This window comes from Polyodon spathula, chromosome 17, assembly GCF_017654505.1.
Source record: "Polyodon spathula isolate WHYD16114869_AA chromosome 17, ASM1765450v1, whole genome shotgun sequence".
NCBI classification, from domain to species: Eukaryota; Metazoa; Chordata; class Actinopteri; order Acipenseriformes; family Polyodontidae; genus Polyodon; species Polyodon spathula.
The window spans coordinates 10,472,103-10,491,647 of NC_054550.1; the positions used below are offsets into that span (position 1 = coordinate 10,472,103).

General features: G+C 37.4%; 1 protein-coding gene across 4 annotated transcripts in view; it reads right to left on the reverse strand.

The window, feature by feature from the left end:
- Positions 1-19,545, reverse strand: part of LOC121329608 (potassium voltage-gated channel subfamily KQT member 1-like) — a 340,345-nt gene that overhangs the window by 274,419 nt on the left and 46,381 nt on the right. For all 4 annotated transcript variants that reach the window (XM_041275273.1, XM_041275275.1, XM_041275274.1 and 1 more), the window contains exon 4: positions 230-356. In XM_041275273.1, coding sequence (XP_041131207.1) covers positions 230-356 — 127 coding nt within the window. The remainder of the gene's footprint in view (positions 1-229; positions 357-19,545) is intronic.

Here is a 19,545-nt window from a genome sequence, read left to right on the forward strand (position 1 = left end):
TTGCTGTGGATCCCAGAATATAGTGAAGGTATTGCACTGCTTACAGTATTTTGAATAAAAGGTCTATCCCATATACAGTGTTCTGTATGCTATATACCTTTTATGTAAACCTTCTAATCTTAGGTTTTTATTCTCCAAAGTGTAATTACATGGACTTAATTCTTATATTCTAGCATTTCCATATTTTGACAATAAGTGGGTTTAACTATTATTTTTGTATTGTACTCACCAATAATCGAAATAGGTTTACTTGCAAAGCGAAGCCTGCCACAGATACCAACATACTTGCTGCGGCATCCTGCAGACCACAATCTCACCATGTACTCAGCCCCAAAGAACACCACCAACACGATTTCCTACAAAATAAGAAGACGGCAAAAAGGTCAGACACTGTTTCTGTGATGAACAAACAAAACGCACAGTATCTGCAGCTATGGCCAACCATTTTGCATCACCCTGTAGAATTAACAAATTTTGCTTCATAAAATCAAATGAAACTTGCATAATAATGTTGTCTTAACATACTGATTTACATATCGCCTTGTAGTTTTACATATAATACACGAAAAATGTGACACTTCAAAATGTAACATGAGCTGTACTACTATTTTGGCTTCTGGTAGACACTTACAATATCATTTTGTAGTTTTTTGCTTACCTGATGTTAAATAAAAGATCTGAATTATGTTCATATAGCTTTTTTTTTTTTTTTTTTTTTTTTTTTTTGTTAATTACGTCTCAATCCTAAAATTCTAGGTGATGCAAAACTATTCAACACAGCTGTAGCTTTGTTAGGAGTATTAAAAAAAAGAAGCTTGCAGACAGTAAAACTGATTGATCATGATTAAGATCATTCTGTGGATGACTCTAGTTATATTAAACTGATAATATAGTCAGTGATTCTTAATACGTATAGACTGTTGTATGTACAAGCCGATACCCACCATGTGAGCGGTCAGAGTGGGTAACTACGAGTGGCTTTACTGGTCACTCCAACTATGTGGAAATCAGCTTCTTACTGGCCACTCTAACTGAGTGGAAATCAGCTTCTTACTGGCCACTCCAAGTGAGTGGAAATCAGCTTCTTACTGGCCACTCTCTGAGTGGAAATCAGCTTCTTACTGGCCACTCCAAGTGAGTGGAAATCAGCTTCTTACTGGCCACTCTAACTGAGTGGAAATCAGCTTTTATCCTACACATCTCCCTATACTATATATTTTTTTAAAATATAAAACATTAAATAACATAAATAAGAAGAGGAGGACTATTACAAAATGGATACATAACAAAAAAAAAAAAAAGTTTGTTGAATTTCTCGTGATTTTATGCAGCACTAGTTTTTGTTGCTAATGAATACAAACGTGTTTCTAATTATTCCATGAGTAATGCGGTTTCAATTCTACCCATGGTCTGGTAGACCTCACTCAGGCTTCATTATCCCAGGGGTGGACTGTCGTCTTGTGGGCATTTCCAATAGCCTAAATACTACTTCAATACTAAAACTAAAGTTCTACTTAAATAGAGCTGTTCTTCAGTTAACTTGTACAGAAAAGAGAACATGGTTTGTCAATTGTTTGTAAAAATTATAAAAGAATAAAAGTACAGCTAACTTTAAAAAAAATATATATATATTAGGATTTCAGTGCAGGTTTGTGTAAGTTTCAGTAATTTATGAGTGAATTTTTTTTTTTTCATAATTAAATGTCTATGTGTTAATGCTCATTGTGCTGTTTGTTCAGTAACTTGTTCACATTGTTTTTTCATAAAGATTATTCAAAGCCTCCTTCCTTGCTTGTTGGAGAAGAGAGCACCATGCCTGTGGTGTTATTATTATTATTATTATGATAAATGCTGAAATAAAGTTGCTGAAAGTACATTTATTTTTTACTTTATTTACTTTACTAAATTTAAATAGATAAATGAAGGTACAGGACAGCGAAGAAGCAGACTTAGTCTACACACAGACAACATTCAGAGGGCGTATACTAAAACATTTTCTTTCAAGTAGAAAAATGGTAAAATACACGAATACTGTATTTACATATTTTCCGGTGTACTGATTTGGAAAAGTGATTAAACATCACCTAAACATTCAAGGTCCTTTACCAGAGATTAAGGCCCTCATACTGACTAATCAGGTTAAAGGACATTTTTGATCCATGTTCTAATAATTAAACAGTACTGTGACATCTGATGCCAACTCTCTTATACAAACCCCCTAATACAAAGAAATGTCAGATGGCTGTATCACATCAATATCAGGGTGTACGATATATTATAATATAAAATAAAAACATCAGATTTACGCAACGTCACTGTAACAGGATACAGTTAGGAATGAGACTCAGAGTCAGCATCTGAATGTAGTTGTTTTGTTAAATTCAAAGAACATCCATGTTCAGGAAAATCGACACATAAATCCAATCCTAATCTTAAACCACAATATACCATAAAAAAGTATGACAAAAGTCACTGTCAGATTACAACATTTCTGTATAGTCCCCGATTCATTAGTAGGAATAAACAGTCCAATAAATAGCCCAACAACTGTAAGTCTAACTTAAAATCCTACTTACTGAACACACTTTAACTTTAGCTAATATAAGTTTAAGAATGTTTTTTCATCTAAAATTCCACAAAGGTGTTGAAGATCTATTAAATAAGCATAGTGGGTTATTTATTTGAATGGTTATTAACATTTATTTATATCTATAAAAAATAAAAAATAAAAAACAACTGTGTCGTGACTCGTGAAACTCGACGCAGATTTGTAGATGCATTTTTCAGAAAGCAGTTTGTCAGTGAAGTGTTCCTAAATGAAACCTGAATGTTTTTAATTATTTTTTTTGGGCAGCTCATTGATCACAGAGCCAGACAGACAGCAACAGAAAGCATTTTCATTACTCTGGGAAGCCTCGGTTTCAGGAAATTGGGGAACGTCTCAGATGATTCATGTCTAATACAGGTCAGCAACATTAAACTAGCAGCAGAGTCGAGTTAAAGTCAGGATTATTGGTAGTTCATGCTGCTTTCTTACATGTGGACAGGAGTGATTTGGTGCTATTTAGGATTTGGTTTTCTGCGTGTTACAATTGGGTTTATAAGTGTTATTGGTGTTAATCAAATAGATGTTTTCATAGAATATATCCACACACACAATCAATGAAGACATTAGCCAAAATGTTTGTCTACGTGACTTCCCCTTAAATGTTACTTCTTATAGTATGCACCTTTGTAATAACTTCAGCAATATTTTTCTAAAACTACCACAACCTCAATAGTAACCGCTACAACATGTTATGAGGCGGAGATGCCAGTAGTGAATGGTATCTCAAACCAAGGTGCCACCTGCTTATTAGACATTAAAAATCCCAAAGCTTTTGTCCATGAAGCGTAGGGGCAGTGACCCCAACGCCCTAGGGCAAATTTGCCTCCAAAAGAGACTTTGCTTCTTCACGTGCAGACTGGGAATCGATGCCCTTCAGGAAACAAGCGTGCAAGCTCCAAAGTTTACTTCATACAAATATCTTCAGATAATAGCAAAAATCAGCCAGCCCGAGCGAAGTGGGCAGACAGAGACTGTAACAGATGATGGAAACGGAGGTTGTCTCGGGGACAATGCAACAGACACAAAGTCAATGGTTCTTGTCACCCTGTGGTGGAACGACATGCAGACAAGCTAAGTGAACATCAATCGTTCTACAGACTCTGGCGAGTGAAGAGATGGACCAGTCGGCTCCACACCAAGAGACATTTTTCACTGGTGATGTCAGGATAAATGACTTCTGCCACTGGTGAGACCTCAGATATTTAGATAACATCAGGGGGTGACAGAGCACAAGCTGTTCTTCATGGTCCTACATAAAATCTCCTGGTATCCCGGAGCAACCGGTACATACCCTCTGTTGACTGCAAGACATGAGAAGGCATTTTCAATATCATGCTTACTACAACTCTACAAACTAGCTTTGGGGAAGGAAGGGTGGTAAATATATTGTCAATGGTGTTACGCTTGACTGCTGAAACACAACTTTGACTTTACCTTCCTCCTTAAAGGACCAATTAAAAAAAAAAAAAAAAAAAAAAAAAAAAGAAGAAAACTCCACACACACATTCGCCTTTAGACACAAGCTCTTTGCAGGTCAAAAGTCGCGACTGACGATATTGCCTTTGATTTTTAAAGGTCATCTTTAAGAGCAGCTACTTGGTCAACTCGATCTGTTGCTTTGGATTTAATTTTGGAAATGCAAATTAAAAACTAGATCGTGGTACCAGTCTTGACTGTTATTCACCATTGTAGAGCCACTAGAAAAAAGAACTACTGAGCAACCCTGTAGTTCTGCACTGACTTCTTATGTGTAAATAGAGACAAATATTTATGTTGGCATAATACCACTCTATTTAGTAAGCAAGACGTTTGAGTAAACACATGTCCCATCCCAGTCTCCATTTACTTATCTGTCCAAATACTTCCTAGGGTGGTAGTATATTTATAAGTTTGTAACATTAATTTGTATGTTTTTCTTCAAGATGCTTGATAAGATTATACCAATGCAAACATTCAAAATTATTAACTCTGCAGACCTGTATAAAGATCTAGGAAAGATAACACCACTCAAAACAGACCAGTAATTCAAACGTGTGTATGTTTTTTTGTTTTTTTTTTTCAGTATAAACATTGATATGAGTTAATACGATATCCTAGGGCATTAAAGTTACTTTGTGATGACAACTAAGAACAAGGAAACTATTGTAATCTTTAAGCTTCGTGTGATTTCATTTAAGTGCACAGTTCATGTAAAAAAGACCAAGTAGTACAGATGCAGCTAATTACTGCAAATGTCCTGCCAAAATCCAACCCAATAATACTGAAGGGATGATTGTCTAGATGGAAACTTTACTGACAAATGACCAAAAATGCAATGTTTACAATGGAAGTCGTTTCATAGGGTAAACATGTAGAAATTAACTTCTCTATTGCCACTTTCTTATCCTTCCCCAGTGTGTATTAAAGAGTAGGAAGCGGGGTTCCAAAATATACAGCATTATACATTCACACGTGTTGCTACTATTTAAATAATGTAACTAATTTTTTGTCAACATCCTGACAACTTTTTACACGTAAACTTTAAAGTATGTATCAAATCTCTTTTCAAAATGGCTGCTCTAGTGCTCTGGGGTTTGAGATCTGTCCACTAAATCACTGCAGGAAAAAAAAAAAAACATAAGTGCTCTGGCTTTTCTGTTCTGTACCACGTCATGGATCATTACTGTTTTGTTACCTGTTTGACAATGTGGGCAATAATCCTTACACTAATTGCACTAGAGCGGCCATTTTTAAAAGAGTTTTGAAACAGACTTTAAAGTTATAAGCATACAAAGTTGTCAGAATTTTAAGAATGAAAAGAAAAAATATAGGTACGTTATTTAAACTGTTGTAGCAACATGTGGGGATATGTATCGCTATATTTTTCGGAATCCCGCTATTTACTTTTTAAATCCTATGTAGGCCCACAAGGTTATTTTTCCTACTTTAGAACTATTTGTTTAACCCTTTACAAGGGTACAAGAGACATGTATCCTACAAATTAAATGATAACTATCATATTTTTGCAATGAGGTGCATGAAACAGGTTTAAAATGTACCGGTTGGACCGGGTCATCCAAATTGTCAGTTTCCTTGTTAATCATTGTGATAAATACAATGTACTTTTAGAAGAAACTGTTTGAACAACTGCTGAATTCCTTGCATACATTAAAGGGTTAATATGAGCACCACCTTTAAACAATATAACATTTACAATATAAATTTACCTCATAATGCCAAACAGCATTCAGACTTCACTTTTATTTATCCCTAGGTGTTAGCCTAGACTGGGGTCTCATTTCCACATTTACCAGTTGAGCACTGAAACACCAAGTCAATAGGCAAGAGTGCTATTTGAATGGTGTTCTCTAGGGACTTGCAAAACATCATCATACTAGTTTACCTTACAGCCACAGCAGCTGGATTTATGTAGGATTTACACTTGCTTATCTGGCAATACTCTTTCTACTTGATTTAGCTGCATTGCTATCACACGTGTTTTTAAAAGACCCCAGCTGCTGCTGTCCACACTGTTACTGCCAGACAATCACTGTGTGATATCTCTGTTAACATAGGAGATGAGAAGCAGACAGTAACCTGCCACTCACACTTTAGATATTGAAATGAGCTTTAGGAACTGTGAAAAAACAGCTTTACGCATAATGTTTACTGATGAGCCACTAAATCCTGATTTTAAGGACACTAATGTTGACAGCAATGTAAATTCAACCTCAAAATGAACTGCATCCCTGTACTCAGTATTAGGGCCGCCACCTGCAGTCCCAAATGCCTCTGTTAAATGACTTCTCTATAAGACCCTTTGAAAACCTGGATGCAACACAACGTAACTCATTCAATTTAGAAACTCTAATAGAAACTAACACAGTAAATTATAGAACAGTTTGTATAAAATAAACTGAAATAAATACGATCAAGAAAACTGCTTCATTGTTAAAATCAGTGAAAATACATTGGTTATAGTTCTACGACAAATCAAGGTTAGTCTAAGAGGTCATGCGTCACTCCTGGAAGTGCTTCCTAAAGCAAACAGCAATACTGTTTTAACCCTTTGGACCCTGCAGACCGCGCTCAAAACTACAGACTGCTTTTGTAGTAGAGGAAAGATAAGCACTTGAAACCAGTAAATAACATTTACATCTCTGACCATTTGTATTGATTGTTCAGTACAAGGCTGTGAGCTGTTTAATTATTAGACATATTTGGTTAATCTTTCACTGAAGATACTTTTAAAACCAGAAACTAGAAATAAAAATAAAACTGCATATTAATCATTTAACTGAAAATTGCTTTATGAAGATTTTTCATTCATCATTTATTGTACGATGCACTGTAAACCACTACATTGAATAATGGATTTGACAAATAATGTCATAATTGAATTAAAATACAAGTTAAGCATAAATGACAAATTAAACCAAGTCTCCTTTTCAGCGGTACAGCCTGAGCTGAAAGAATTGAGTAGTATATTTGTTTTCAGCTGTAAATCACTCTAAAAGCTTCTGACTCCCTGCCCTTAAGCCCTGGAAGCATTGCCCTTAAATGACTGATACTGGATACTTCATTACAGTAGACATTGGGGCTTTTAATCCCTGCCTCCACCACTGATATATGTGACTCAGCAGTGGCTTTCAGATTACAATTGTTTTAATAAATTAATCAATAAGGACTTTGTATCAATCAATAGTAACACTGACAACTCAGGAAGAACACCAAGTATAGGTAGACTCATTCACTTGTATTTGTTTCTGGGAGCAAAACAGTTTATATACTTTCATGAACATTTTCGTATCCAAAGACATTCACTACATGTAGTTATACCATAGTTAACATTTACTAACATGTACTACAATTCTGACTGTGAGGATAACAAAAGCGTAAGTACATTGTAACTACAGTGTAGTTAATGAACCTGCATACCGAACGGTATCCATTTTTTTTTTTTAAAACATAAGCAGATCATGCAGTACTGCTTTGGTACTCAAAAGTCAGCTCATGGGCCAAATGCGTCCCTTGTGAGTGGCGCCAATCCTGACCCATGATTATTTAAATAAATATTAATTTGTATAAAACAATTGATATACAACATCCAAATGGCTTGCATGCAAATACAACACTACGGCTCTTTGTTGTAGCCACTCTGTAGTTACATTTAAAAGGTAATCCAATCCTGACTGCAACAGATAACAAGAATCACACAGGTGACAATGAGGAGAAGGAAAGAATACCATTCCGATTATTGAGAACCGATGTCATTCATATGGAGTATCACTAACAAACAAACAAACAATTGCTTCAGGCAATTCTTTCTTTACTGTACAACACGGTTTGATGTGGTAAGCGGACCTCCTGTAGTAAACTTTCCAAAAACATTCCTTATACTCTGGAACTATAGATACTTGCAGACTTTCTCTTAAACCTTCTCTGAAATGCACTGTGATTTAACCCACTGTGCTGCCTATTGACAGCTTCTTCTGGTCGAGCATATCTCGTGCAAATCGCTATGACATGACGTGGCTATTAATGGAACAAACAACGTCCCTTTAAAATAAATTCATGTTTACATGTTTTCAGCAGGTTTGCTCTGAGAATTTCCCAGCATGCCTCAAGTGAAACTGACTGTCGGAGAGGAGGCCCTTAGCAGACCTCAGCCTGCCTCCTATTTTACTATCCCCAGCTCTGCAGGTCGAGGTGCTAACTGGGAGGAGGCAGCAATTAAATCCCTAGGGATTAATCTGCGATAAGTAAAGGAAGCAGCAGCCAGCACTCTACTGTTTTATTGAGTGTAAATTCTAACACCCCCCCACCCCCCCCCGATCCAAACAGAAGCCCACCAAGAATATCAAAGTATTGATCAAAATAAAACAAAATAGAACGTGCTGCTTTATTAAAACAAAAAACAAGAGAAATGTTTCAAATCTATTAGCATGGTTTTAAGTTGGTGTGGAACAAACCAAACCTTGTTCCTTTTGTAGCGTGCACAATGATCCCTTCACATACCACACGCACCTTGTGATTATAAATAACAGACTATGATGGGGACAGTGGGATCTGGGGAGTACCACGTGTTTATCTTTCCCCATTGAGTTCATTTGTTTTCGGTGGGGGGGGGGTAAACCTGATTCTTATTTGGTCACAAACATCATATTTTCCTTCTATAAGGGATCTAACAACAACAACAGCAACTACGACTACAACAAAAATGAACAACCAAAACAAATTCAATGTCTATCACACTTCTTAGGACCACATCTCGGTCATGTATCGCTTAAAAAAAAAAACACATTTCCACAATATCATCTGTTGGCGGAAACAACATGTATCAATTAAAGAGACCAATTTTACTCCATTTAATTAATTTCAAACCTGTTTTCGGAGACCACCTGTTCATTCTACTGTGAAGCTGAAAAGAACATTCATCCACAATCAGTCAGAGTGTGCATAGTATGTAGTGGCACTGGCTACAATTCAGCCATTCCCATTAACTTTTATTCTGGGATTGATTATTGAAATGTTCTCGTCTACCTGAGAAAGTTGCATCACACATTCAGGCTGTTCAAAATGCTGCTGCAAGAGAATTAACTTAACTACTCTTGACCTACAAGGCATTACATTGTCTAGCTCCAGTCTTAGTGTGTTTACACTTACAACCTGGGCCTGAGCTGGCTCAGAGTCGATCACATGAAATACTGACCACCCAGAGGCGGAAGTGCTTAACCCTTCTCACATGTAAATGTAAACAATAACTCAATGTTTTCAATGTTTTCTTACCGTGTTACTTCATATTGTCACCCCAGCGTTAATTTTAATTGATCAAAATTAATGCAGCGCTTAAAAGAAGACAGCCTTTATACGAGGGCGACCTTTATTACTACAATTTTCAAATGCTGCAATATTTTATTACATGACTTATGACATTTTAAAAGTATTGCAGTTGCTTATTTTCTGTAATACAGATAGTAGCCTACCTGTATGTAGCAGCGTGTGTGGCTAACCTACTTTGACTAGAGTATACTTATCAGTGACAGTTACTGAGAGCCTATTAGGTGGGAATTGGAAGGTCAGGGAGTACTGTACCAGCGAATCAGGAGTGTGTATTGGTTGTTAAGGGGCAGGATAATGCTAGTGTGGCAGTTAAACGCAAGAGTGTGACGTAGATGTTTTTCTGCACCAAAAATGACCTCAGAATATCAGTTTGACTTCTGTAAAAACTACAATATATCCTACTTGGTTATTTTTTATCTCACTGTAACTTGCAAGAGAAACCAAAGCTAAATCTTCTCATAGATAGTAAGCACATTGTTTTTATTTGTACAAGATTAAGTACAGGAATTACAACTGAACTAAAAACAAAACCACTTCAGAAGGACTACTCTTCAGTACGTAGTTTATCTTTCATTTTCTTTCAGAACTGTACTACCATAAAATAAAATGTGCTTACTATGTGTGTGTGAAAATTAGTTTGTAATTTACATCCTCGATTGAGGCTCCCGTCTCTTCGGAGGCGTTATATGTACATAGTCAGTGTTTGTTTGTTTACTGGGGTTTTTTTTATAGTACTGGGAGAAAAGAATACCTTAATGTTTCTTTATTGATAGCTGTGTTTATTTGAGGGTGGCCTCTATTATAAAGCCGATACATGACTGCGCCGTCAATACGAGGCCGTCTTTAATCTGAGGGTGGCGCCAAATTGAAGTAATATGATATTATGTTTGCTGTTCTACAAAAACGAAACATTTGTTAAATAGATTTAAAAAAAAAAAAAAAGAAAGAAACATCTTCGGCTTTCAATTATGTACGTATGTTATAATTTGTAGGACGGTTTTGATTTATAGGGATTTGAACCCTGTGCATGATGAGCTAGTGAATAATCTACAATCTAGACCCTTAAAACACCAGCAACAAAAGCTCTTTTTAGATTACCATTGGACCCATGGGATTTGGGTTTGAATCTCCCCAAAGCACTTAACTTCTAATAATGTATATTCATGGACAGTCAGTACTTTTCACACAATGGCCCAAAACATGAAAAGGTTGTAACTCAAAATGAAAATGCAAGCTTTCTGTTTCCAGCTCCCTCCAGGTCTGGCACAGAGGTCATCTCCCCTCCCCGAGGACTGCTGTAAGGGAGGTCAGTGACAAAAAGGTCTATAAATATTACATTTACTCGTATATCTACAAAGTTTCACATATCAAAATGATTCGATGAGCCTAAACCTCACCATAACAGATGTTTCCCTTTAACTGCCCGGCGAGGGGAAATTGCAACCAACTAGAATTAAGCATTCTTGAATGAAAGTCATTTGGTTTATTTTTAAAGAAGGAGGATTAAAAAAATAAATAATTACTCTTGCCAAGACCAGTGTCTATAAAGGTTGTGATCTTTTGCCAACATATAGCGTTCATAACATTAAAAGCTACACATACAAAATACTAGCAATGAAAATATTAAAAAGGGGTAGGTAATTACTAATAAATACTTTATCTGATCCAGCCTATTTAACACATATCTAAGACGGGCAACTAGAACTGAAGATCAGCTTTGGAACTCTTAGCTTAGCACAAACTTATTTTAGTAATTGCAATAAGAACCACTTAGAAAAGGGGGTGTAAAAAAAAAATCTCTAAGATTCAATATTTACAAGCAAAACTGGACAATATTTAAAACCAAAACCCAAATGACCAAGGCAAAACTCCAGAGTGGAAAATACAAAAACAACAACACAAACGAATATAAAATGAAATATTATTCATTTAAAACCACTATGGGGACAGACATTGTAGAAAACACCAGTGTCTGTATTTCCCATTTCTTATCAGATATATTTATAAATTAGGAAGAAAAAAGAAACAACATATATATTGTTTCATTAAAAGACAGACAATACATTCTAAAAACCAGTGAAGTTCAAATAATTCCATGAAATAACATTTTATGGCTTCTGGTGTAACCAGTGCTATTATTCATCCTGGGAGCGTTACATCCACAGCTTGTTATCATGACTAAAACCTTGGCCACGGTCGAAGCCAAAAACAGCAAACTCTAAATTAGCAGCATTTTTTTTTTTCAGGTTTACAAGTTGTTCTTTTTCAAAGACTGAGTTAATCAGGCTGAAGATGGTGTTTCCTAGGAGCTTGGTGGATAAATAGAATAAAACGCGCAGCCCATAAATCTTCTGAGTGTGAACAAGGAAACCTGCCAAACAACAAATTACTCACCATTCAAACCAGGCCAAAGAGCCTGCTTTATTAAATATGAGACCAACTGGAGGTTACCTCTCCCTGAGAAACAGTGTCACTAAACCCCACGCTGTTGTAAAGTCAGGTCTCAGAAATACTGTTTTTACTTTAAAAACAAAAGACTATGGGGCTGACTTTCAAAGCATTTTACTCCAAAGAGTAAATGGAGTAATCCATATGTTTTAGTGTAAAAAGCTTAGAAAAGAAGTCTCTATGTAAGGATCAGTAAGAATTAACTTACTGTAGTACTGGAAAATGCAAACAACTTAATACACATTGTTGGGCTAGACTCAATTTATTAGACTTGGAATCTGTTCAATCCTTCAAAACTAAATTCAAACTTTATTTATAGTCAAAATACATTTATATAGTTTGGCCATTCTCTTTTGATTTTAGTATAGTTTTCTACTCAATATACTCTGCACTCTGAGGTGACTTGAAGCATTCCACTTAAACCAATTTAACGAGGTTTAAACCTGAAAATGCGTCTTAAAAAAGACAATTTAGACCACGAGGTATCAAGTCTTTTTCAACATCAACGTATCAATATTTAATTTAATTTAAACCTGTTTTTCTGTCTAATCTAGACCATGTAGCAGCAGGTGTAATTATGGGTTTTCTACCTTTGAATGGTCATTATTTCTATCAAAAAAAATTCCTCCTGGTATAGAAATAGATTACAACATCAATACTATTTATATTAATCCACCCACACAAGAGGGGCAGAGGTGCACGGCGCATTCGTCCAGTTAGCATCAGTTGTTTATCGTCGTTCATAAGCCATAAAGGATAAAGAAAATGGCTGTCTGTATCAGGGCCGTACCAAGGGGGGTGAGAGCGATGCGGCCACACAGGGCTCCGACCTGAGGGGGGCACTGATTGATTGGCTGATGAATAATAAATAAAAAAAAAAGTGTGTGCAATAACGATTCAGAACAAAAATTACGAAATTCAAGTGTTTTCATTTGTCAGGCAATTGGCGCCCCCACAAGTCAGGAGAGTGCCGATTTGCTGACGAATAATAATGCCAAATAAAAAATAGTGTGGTTCAGGTTACCCGACCAACCCTATTTTTTTCCACCCAATGCTAAATATTTGTTGATGGTAACGGGCTACACTTTTCGCTATCAATCTGAAAAACTGACCACTGTGTGCAGCTACGTTTTCACTCATGCGATTTTCCAGAAGATGCGTAACAAACAAGATCTTCAGTTCATATAAAATGTTGGGGTCTGTGCAGGGCTGCAGCGTATAACCAGTGTTAGACTTGAGGGTGAAACACCATGGTATTTATATTATTGTATATTGTATTTGTGTGCGGACAGACGATAGCCATCCTACGTTACTGTTTATTATTTGTGGCTGGCCAAAAGCCGGCATTCTTTTTTATTATTTGGCAAGGATGGGGTTACTTCTGCATCCTTAAGTAAACATGTGAGAATGTGGCTGGAGCCTTAATAAGATAATTGTTTGATCAATGGGTAGTTAAGACTCCAGCCTCAAAATATAAAAGAGACCTCCTTGGCTCATTGAAGTAGTAAGAGTTAAGGAGATAATCAGCATCACCAACGTTAGCAAATTGTCCATGTTTCCCATCAGCGCCCTATGAAACATGTATTATAAATTACTTACCAAGAAGCCTGCCAGCTCCATATACACTTGCCTCTTAATATTCATATATCCCAGGTTGTCTGAGGATATACGAGTCGTGTGCTACACCAGGTTAGCTGGCAACCATATCAAGAATCCTCATTTTCGCACCACACGTTATTTGTATTACAAAAGATATGTTCTATATCCTGGGGGGGGAGGTGGGGGGGTGACAGTGCTATGTGGGTGCAATCAATAGTCCGCAATACATTTAGAAAGCCAGGCACTTTGTAAAAAGACCACTTTTATATTATGGAGAGCATCTGTCTCTCTAGGATAATAGATATACTTCCCGGTGCACTTAAACAGGGCATTCAGTACCTGCTATAAACAATGGGAGAAAAGTGGGTTTGTGATATTCCACCAATAGCTGACACAGTTGTCTGAAACAACCGATATGCTAAATAATGTAGTGTGCACAGCAATTTCACTAGACCTGGCACTGCACCAATCCTATTTGTAAGTGGCCCTAGATCAGAGTTGAACTCCTCATATAAGGCTAGTATGATCTCTGTGCTCAATCTGTATCTAGTTAGTACCTCCTCCTCACACAGCCCTAGTAATGTCTGCCTGGTCCGAAATACTCTCTCCCTGACCCTTCTCGCTCTCCTAGCAGCTCTTCTGCTCTCATTTGCACTTCTCTCCTGGTTCTGTGACACAGTACCACCTCCATGTTTCGCACACACTGCACTAGAATTGCTCTGCCCCATTTATGTTGTGATTTAGTAATTATACTGCCTGGCTTCAAAAGGCAGTACTTGTAACACATGCGGCGGCACCTAGAAAAGTTAGTCCCCTTAAGTGAATATGGTTGGCATATCAAATACGTCCCTCGCTATATTTTGTGACGTAATTTGCATACATTTTCACATTATTCGTTATATTTAAAAGACTTCAACACAGTACTTTTTCCACACACTAGGTTGCCTGCCACTAGTTAGTGAATACAGAAAGTGTACAAAGCACGCAGTAAAGGGGCTTACTGGGTGCAAAACACGTTACCGCTGTTTAGTGAATGAGGCCCTAAGTTTGTTGTTGTTGTATTTACTTGATGGATATTCTTCAAGTAGCTGGGGTGAATTTGGTTCCAAAAAGGTTATCAAGACAAGAACATCTGACGATCCTTTGAGGTAAAAAAAATAAGTATATTTATATAATGATATTTGTAATATAGTCATACAAGTCCATGTCATACCAACAAGGTACTGTACATATGTAGCATACTGTAGTGATCCTGAGGGGGTATAGAACTACATGCTAATTTTAGGGGTAATTAGCTATATTAGTCTCAGAATTGCAATAGGGAGGTACCATGGCTTTATTAACCCCCAGCATTTTCTTTGTTTTATTGGACTGCTTCGGGTGTCACTCAAGAGAGCAACACATGTAGATTGGTTTAGGATTGCTGGACTGATGACATCAGTCAAGGAGAGGCTTTATACTGGAGCCAGGAGGGGTTAGAGAAGCAGGAAGCGACTACCATGTAGGTGGTACAGACTGTGGTAGAGATGGTCAAGCGCAAAACCATTCTGCTGTGCTCTGGTGGTTGTTTCTGCTATAATGAAAGAGCCCAGTGTGAGACAGTCTTTGGCTGAACCAGCGAAGACGGCTTTTGGTAGGTGTTCCCCTGGAATCTTTAAAGCACATATCCTTTTCTAAGGCATATTTAATTTTAGAGATGCCAGTACTATGAAAATATACTTGCATGATCCACATCCACAGCATATAATGATATACAGTTTCTTAACAAATGTCCATGCTCAGGTCAATCCAACTGGTGCCTCGAGTCCTGCTGATACCTCATGAAGCTCCACCCTGGGACCTGAATCCCAGGACAGGTTCCATTCAAAGAGAAGAGATGTCCTATTGATCTCCTGATGCACCACAGAAATCAAACTGAGACAATCTCCTGCAAAATCCTGTGAATTTACAGGAAAAATTATTTCCTTGATACATTATGAAGAAGCTAAAATTGTCTCATAATGATGTTAAATAATAGAAAATGGTCAATTCGATGGAAGGTATTGTATTGTTTTGTACATTCAAGGTCATCAATTCAATTGTTTTTAAATAATAATTAAAAAAAAAAAAAAAAAAACTGCCATACAAAAGGTTCCATGAAACCTCAAGATTAATACAATTACTAAAACATATTAAAACAGTACAGTCTGACCAGAAACTCCCCTATGTGCTATCATCATTTTTACAAAGAAAGTATAGGGACACAAATATATCAACCCCAAACAGCAACTGAGACAGTAATTGGATTCTTTTAACAGAAATAAGATAACCTTTGACCTCCAAAATTACTAAACCTGTCACTTTGTCTCTCATTATTCATCATCCCTCAGCTAAACCTGGACCCCTTTGGATGGCTGTGGCTGCTCTTGGATGAAATGCTCTTAATTCCCCCTGGGAAATTACTGCACTGACCAGATGTCTTGAGCCAGGCCTCATCTGAGACAGTAGGCCAAGCTGCGGATAGAGGGAGGGATGGAGGAAGGAAAGAAAGAAGGAAGGGGGTGGCAGCAGATGCAATGCCTTCCTGAGTTACCGTGGCAATGGACTTTCCCATCCACCCTGCAGCCGGAAGACTGGAGTAGGTGCCAGCTGCTGTCTTATTCTCAGAATTCACTGGGGGTGGAGACTGGGAGAGAGGGACCGAAGAGAAAATGGAGGGTTTGGGGAACTAGTCACCTGCCATTACAATTGTTTTAAAGCAGAACTTTGTGTATATTATTCCCTTGCACAGTTTGTCTGACACAGCAGGGTATTGCGGGGGGGGGGGGGGGGGGGGGGGGGGGGACTACATATATAGAGGTTTCATTTGATATGCTCTTCAGCAAACGCATTCCAGTCTAAATGGTCTTATAAGCTTAACTCAAAATTTATATTGCTTTCCCCCCAGGAAACCCCATTTTCTTTCCACACTTTTGAACAAAGGGGACCTTCATATTAATGGAACTCCCCTGCAAAGTTAGACCAGCCCTGGGTTCTATTTATTTTAAACCCCCACCTGAACCCCGCTATGAGATGTTAATCCACCTCATGCCATTCTGGTCCAAACAGGTTCATACAATAAACTATTAAAAAAAAAAAAAAAAAAAGTGATTTCTTTTCTGCCCCCCTTTCCAAAGAGAGCAGATTTGAAGAGAAAATTCAGACTTTGCGGAGTTAATGACCAATTTAGCAAAGGCTTAGAGACATCTTTGAAGTGGTAACAGCACACCAAAGGGGCATCAGAATGTTTAGTTTAGCGAAAGATGGTGGGGGGTCCATTTGTGTGTGTGTGTGTCGGGGGGGGGAGCTTTTTGATTATCTTTCTTGGCCGACAACATGTGCAGAATGGGTTCAATAGGGGCTCCTTGTAAACTTCTTGGCTGTCATGCTGCTCCCCGGCTCAGCATTCTGATAAACAGTGTGTCAAACAAGGCTTTTTCATTGATGAACAGGGCTCATCATTGCTTGACCAATTCAGGCATGTCTGAATTCCATATCCCACTGGGTTTGGCAACGCCCCTCTCTTTCTTTTCACAGTAATTGCTAGCATGTCTAACTGGTGACAGGAGAGAGAGAATTTCAGAACCACCGATAACAGCTTGCAGCCTCAGTCTCTCATACCTCCCGAAGACTTTTCATTTGTATTACAATTGTACTACTACTACTACAATTCACCTCCTCTTTCCTCTTATAGGGGACCCAGTCCTCCAGCAGAAATCTGGCTTCCCTAGCCATGCTTCTAGTTGGGATTTTTTGTTGTTTGAACAATTCTATATAACAAGAACAAGATACTGAAGGAAATATTGCTATTTTCATGCCCCCCCCCCCAACCCCCAACCCCCAACCCCCAAACCCCCAGGTATAATATATTGTCTGTGTGCTTTTACAGTTGTTCTTGGACATATTAAGGTTCTCGATATTTTGACAATGGGTTTCAAGTCTTTTTGTATTGCGATGAGTTAGTGACTTAATATATACAAGGTGTTTAATAACTGTGTCAGTATTTGGAAGACTGTTTTTCCAGATGAACAAAAACAATTATTTACAGGAAGAAATGTGTGTAGTATTCCTTAGATTTGTTTTTTCAAAACAAAGTTAGGGCACAGTATCTAGACAATCATGTACAAGTTATTTGGACCTTGAATTTCATATTCTAGGACAATTAAGTTACAGATTATGATCCTCTTGTAAGCCACAGAAAGACCATAATTCTCACACTTTGCAACGCCTACGTGTTTGTGTATAATATAGGATACAGTAAACCAGCAAAAGAGACAATTTTTATTTCATTATGGTGAGTAATTATAGTTGCAAAACTAAGGCCTGCTTCTGATGTCAGCATTTTCATGTATGCTTTTTTTTTGTTGTTGTTGTTGCGCTTGCTGTAATTGATAATTACTGACGACCCCTTATACTCCATAATCAAAAGGGTCCATATTTTCATCATGCATATGACAAGGCACAGGCACAGGGTGTCTAAAAGTGTCTATTAATCTAATTTAAAGAATTGTAACGAACATTAGATAGAATTTATAATATTAGAAAAGTTGGCATACCAAGTAGGACGGCTGGTTTCCTAGACCCTGATTGGCACAAATATTGGACTAGCTAATGTTATCTTAGGTAAGGTAGTCCAGGATTCATGCTACTTGGGGTCTGTGATAGCAGTCACTAGTTCTCTTTCTATACAAAGTACTAGTCCTCTTTCTATACACAGTATAACAACAGTGTTGCACAATTATTTGTGTGTTTTTCTCATATACCAGGGCAACTGGTTTCTGTGAGAACTTCCAGCAGGCTTTCCTAGGCCCTCTGGGAGTCACTACTGTTGGTATGTGAACACATAACCCCACCGTAACATAACCTATGCAAGATTATTTATAAGTGTTAGAGGTTAGAAGTAACTCTTAATACCTCCTGTCCCTAGGACTGTACCTTACCCATTAAAACACTCCACTCCTCATCATTCTATAAGGAGGACAGCTGCGGTAACATGGCTGCAGTAACAGAATCTGTTTTTTTGTATTTTTACAATTACAGCAGAGTCACGGTAATAAAAATAACTTTACTATCAAGTAATGGGAGAAAGTTTGTCACAGAGTTGAACAAACAATGTGTAAAAACTACTTTGGTGGTGGAAACATTAATTCATTACTGCTGGGTTGTTGAAATAGAGGCATTTGCTCACAAAACATTAAAAGATTTTTTAGGAATGCATTGTTTAGGACTGCCTTTTTTAAAGCCCATTTTGACTGTATTTTATTTATTTATTTAAACCAGGAGATTTACCCATTGAGACCGAGGCATTATACAAGGTGGTCCTAGAAAATAATAAAAGGACAATTACAAAGTACAAACAACACAGTAAGAATATTTGAGGTTCAAACTTAATCTGCAGCACAGACAGATCAAAACACGAGAATAAATAAGTCATATCAATGTGTTAATGTGGATTGAAGGAGAAGCATTGTCAGGAGCATTTCCCAAATACGATCTTTAAAACCAGGGAAAGAAAGATTACTAAATTCATACAACGATGGAAACAATTCCCTGTCTTCAGGAGTTGAAATGCAAAAGATCGAACCACTAACAGCCAAATGAGGCCAAAAAAAGCGTGTCAACTATATACAACACTAGTCTTCTACCAGCAGTCAAATAAGGTGATACTAAGCCTTTAAAAACCTTAGAAACACAAAACAGTATCAATGAAAAAGTTCATAGGCTACAGCCACCCAGTTCATCGGTGAGTGCCAGCCTAGCTGTAGGTACAAGTGACAACGATGTACCAAAGAGAAACACTCTGCAACATGAATGATACAGTATATCTAAATTATGTACAGACTGCTTACAAGCAAACCGGAAAATATAAATCACCATAATCTAAAACAGGGAAATAGGAGCAGTCACTAACTTTAACCTGCTAGACAGGGAAACTGCCTTCTTGTTCCATAACAGAAAACTTAACTAAAAACCCAAGCGAAATAACACACGACGGTGTGCAGGCAGACATTTCTTACCACACGCCATGGGTGCGTTGTGAGGCACGACAT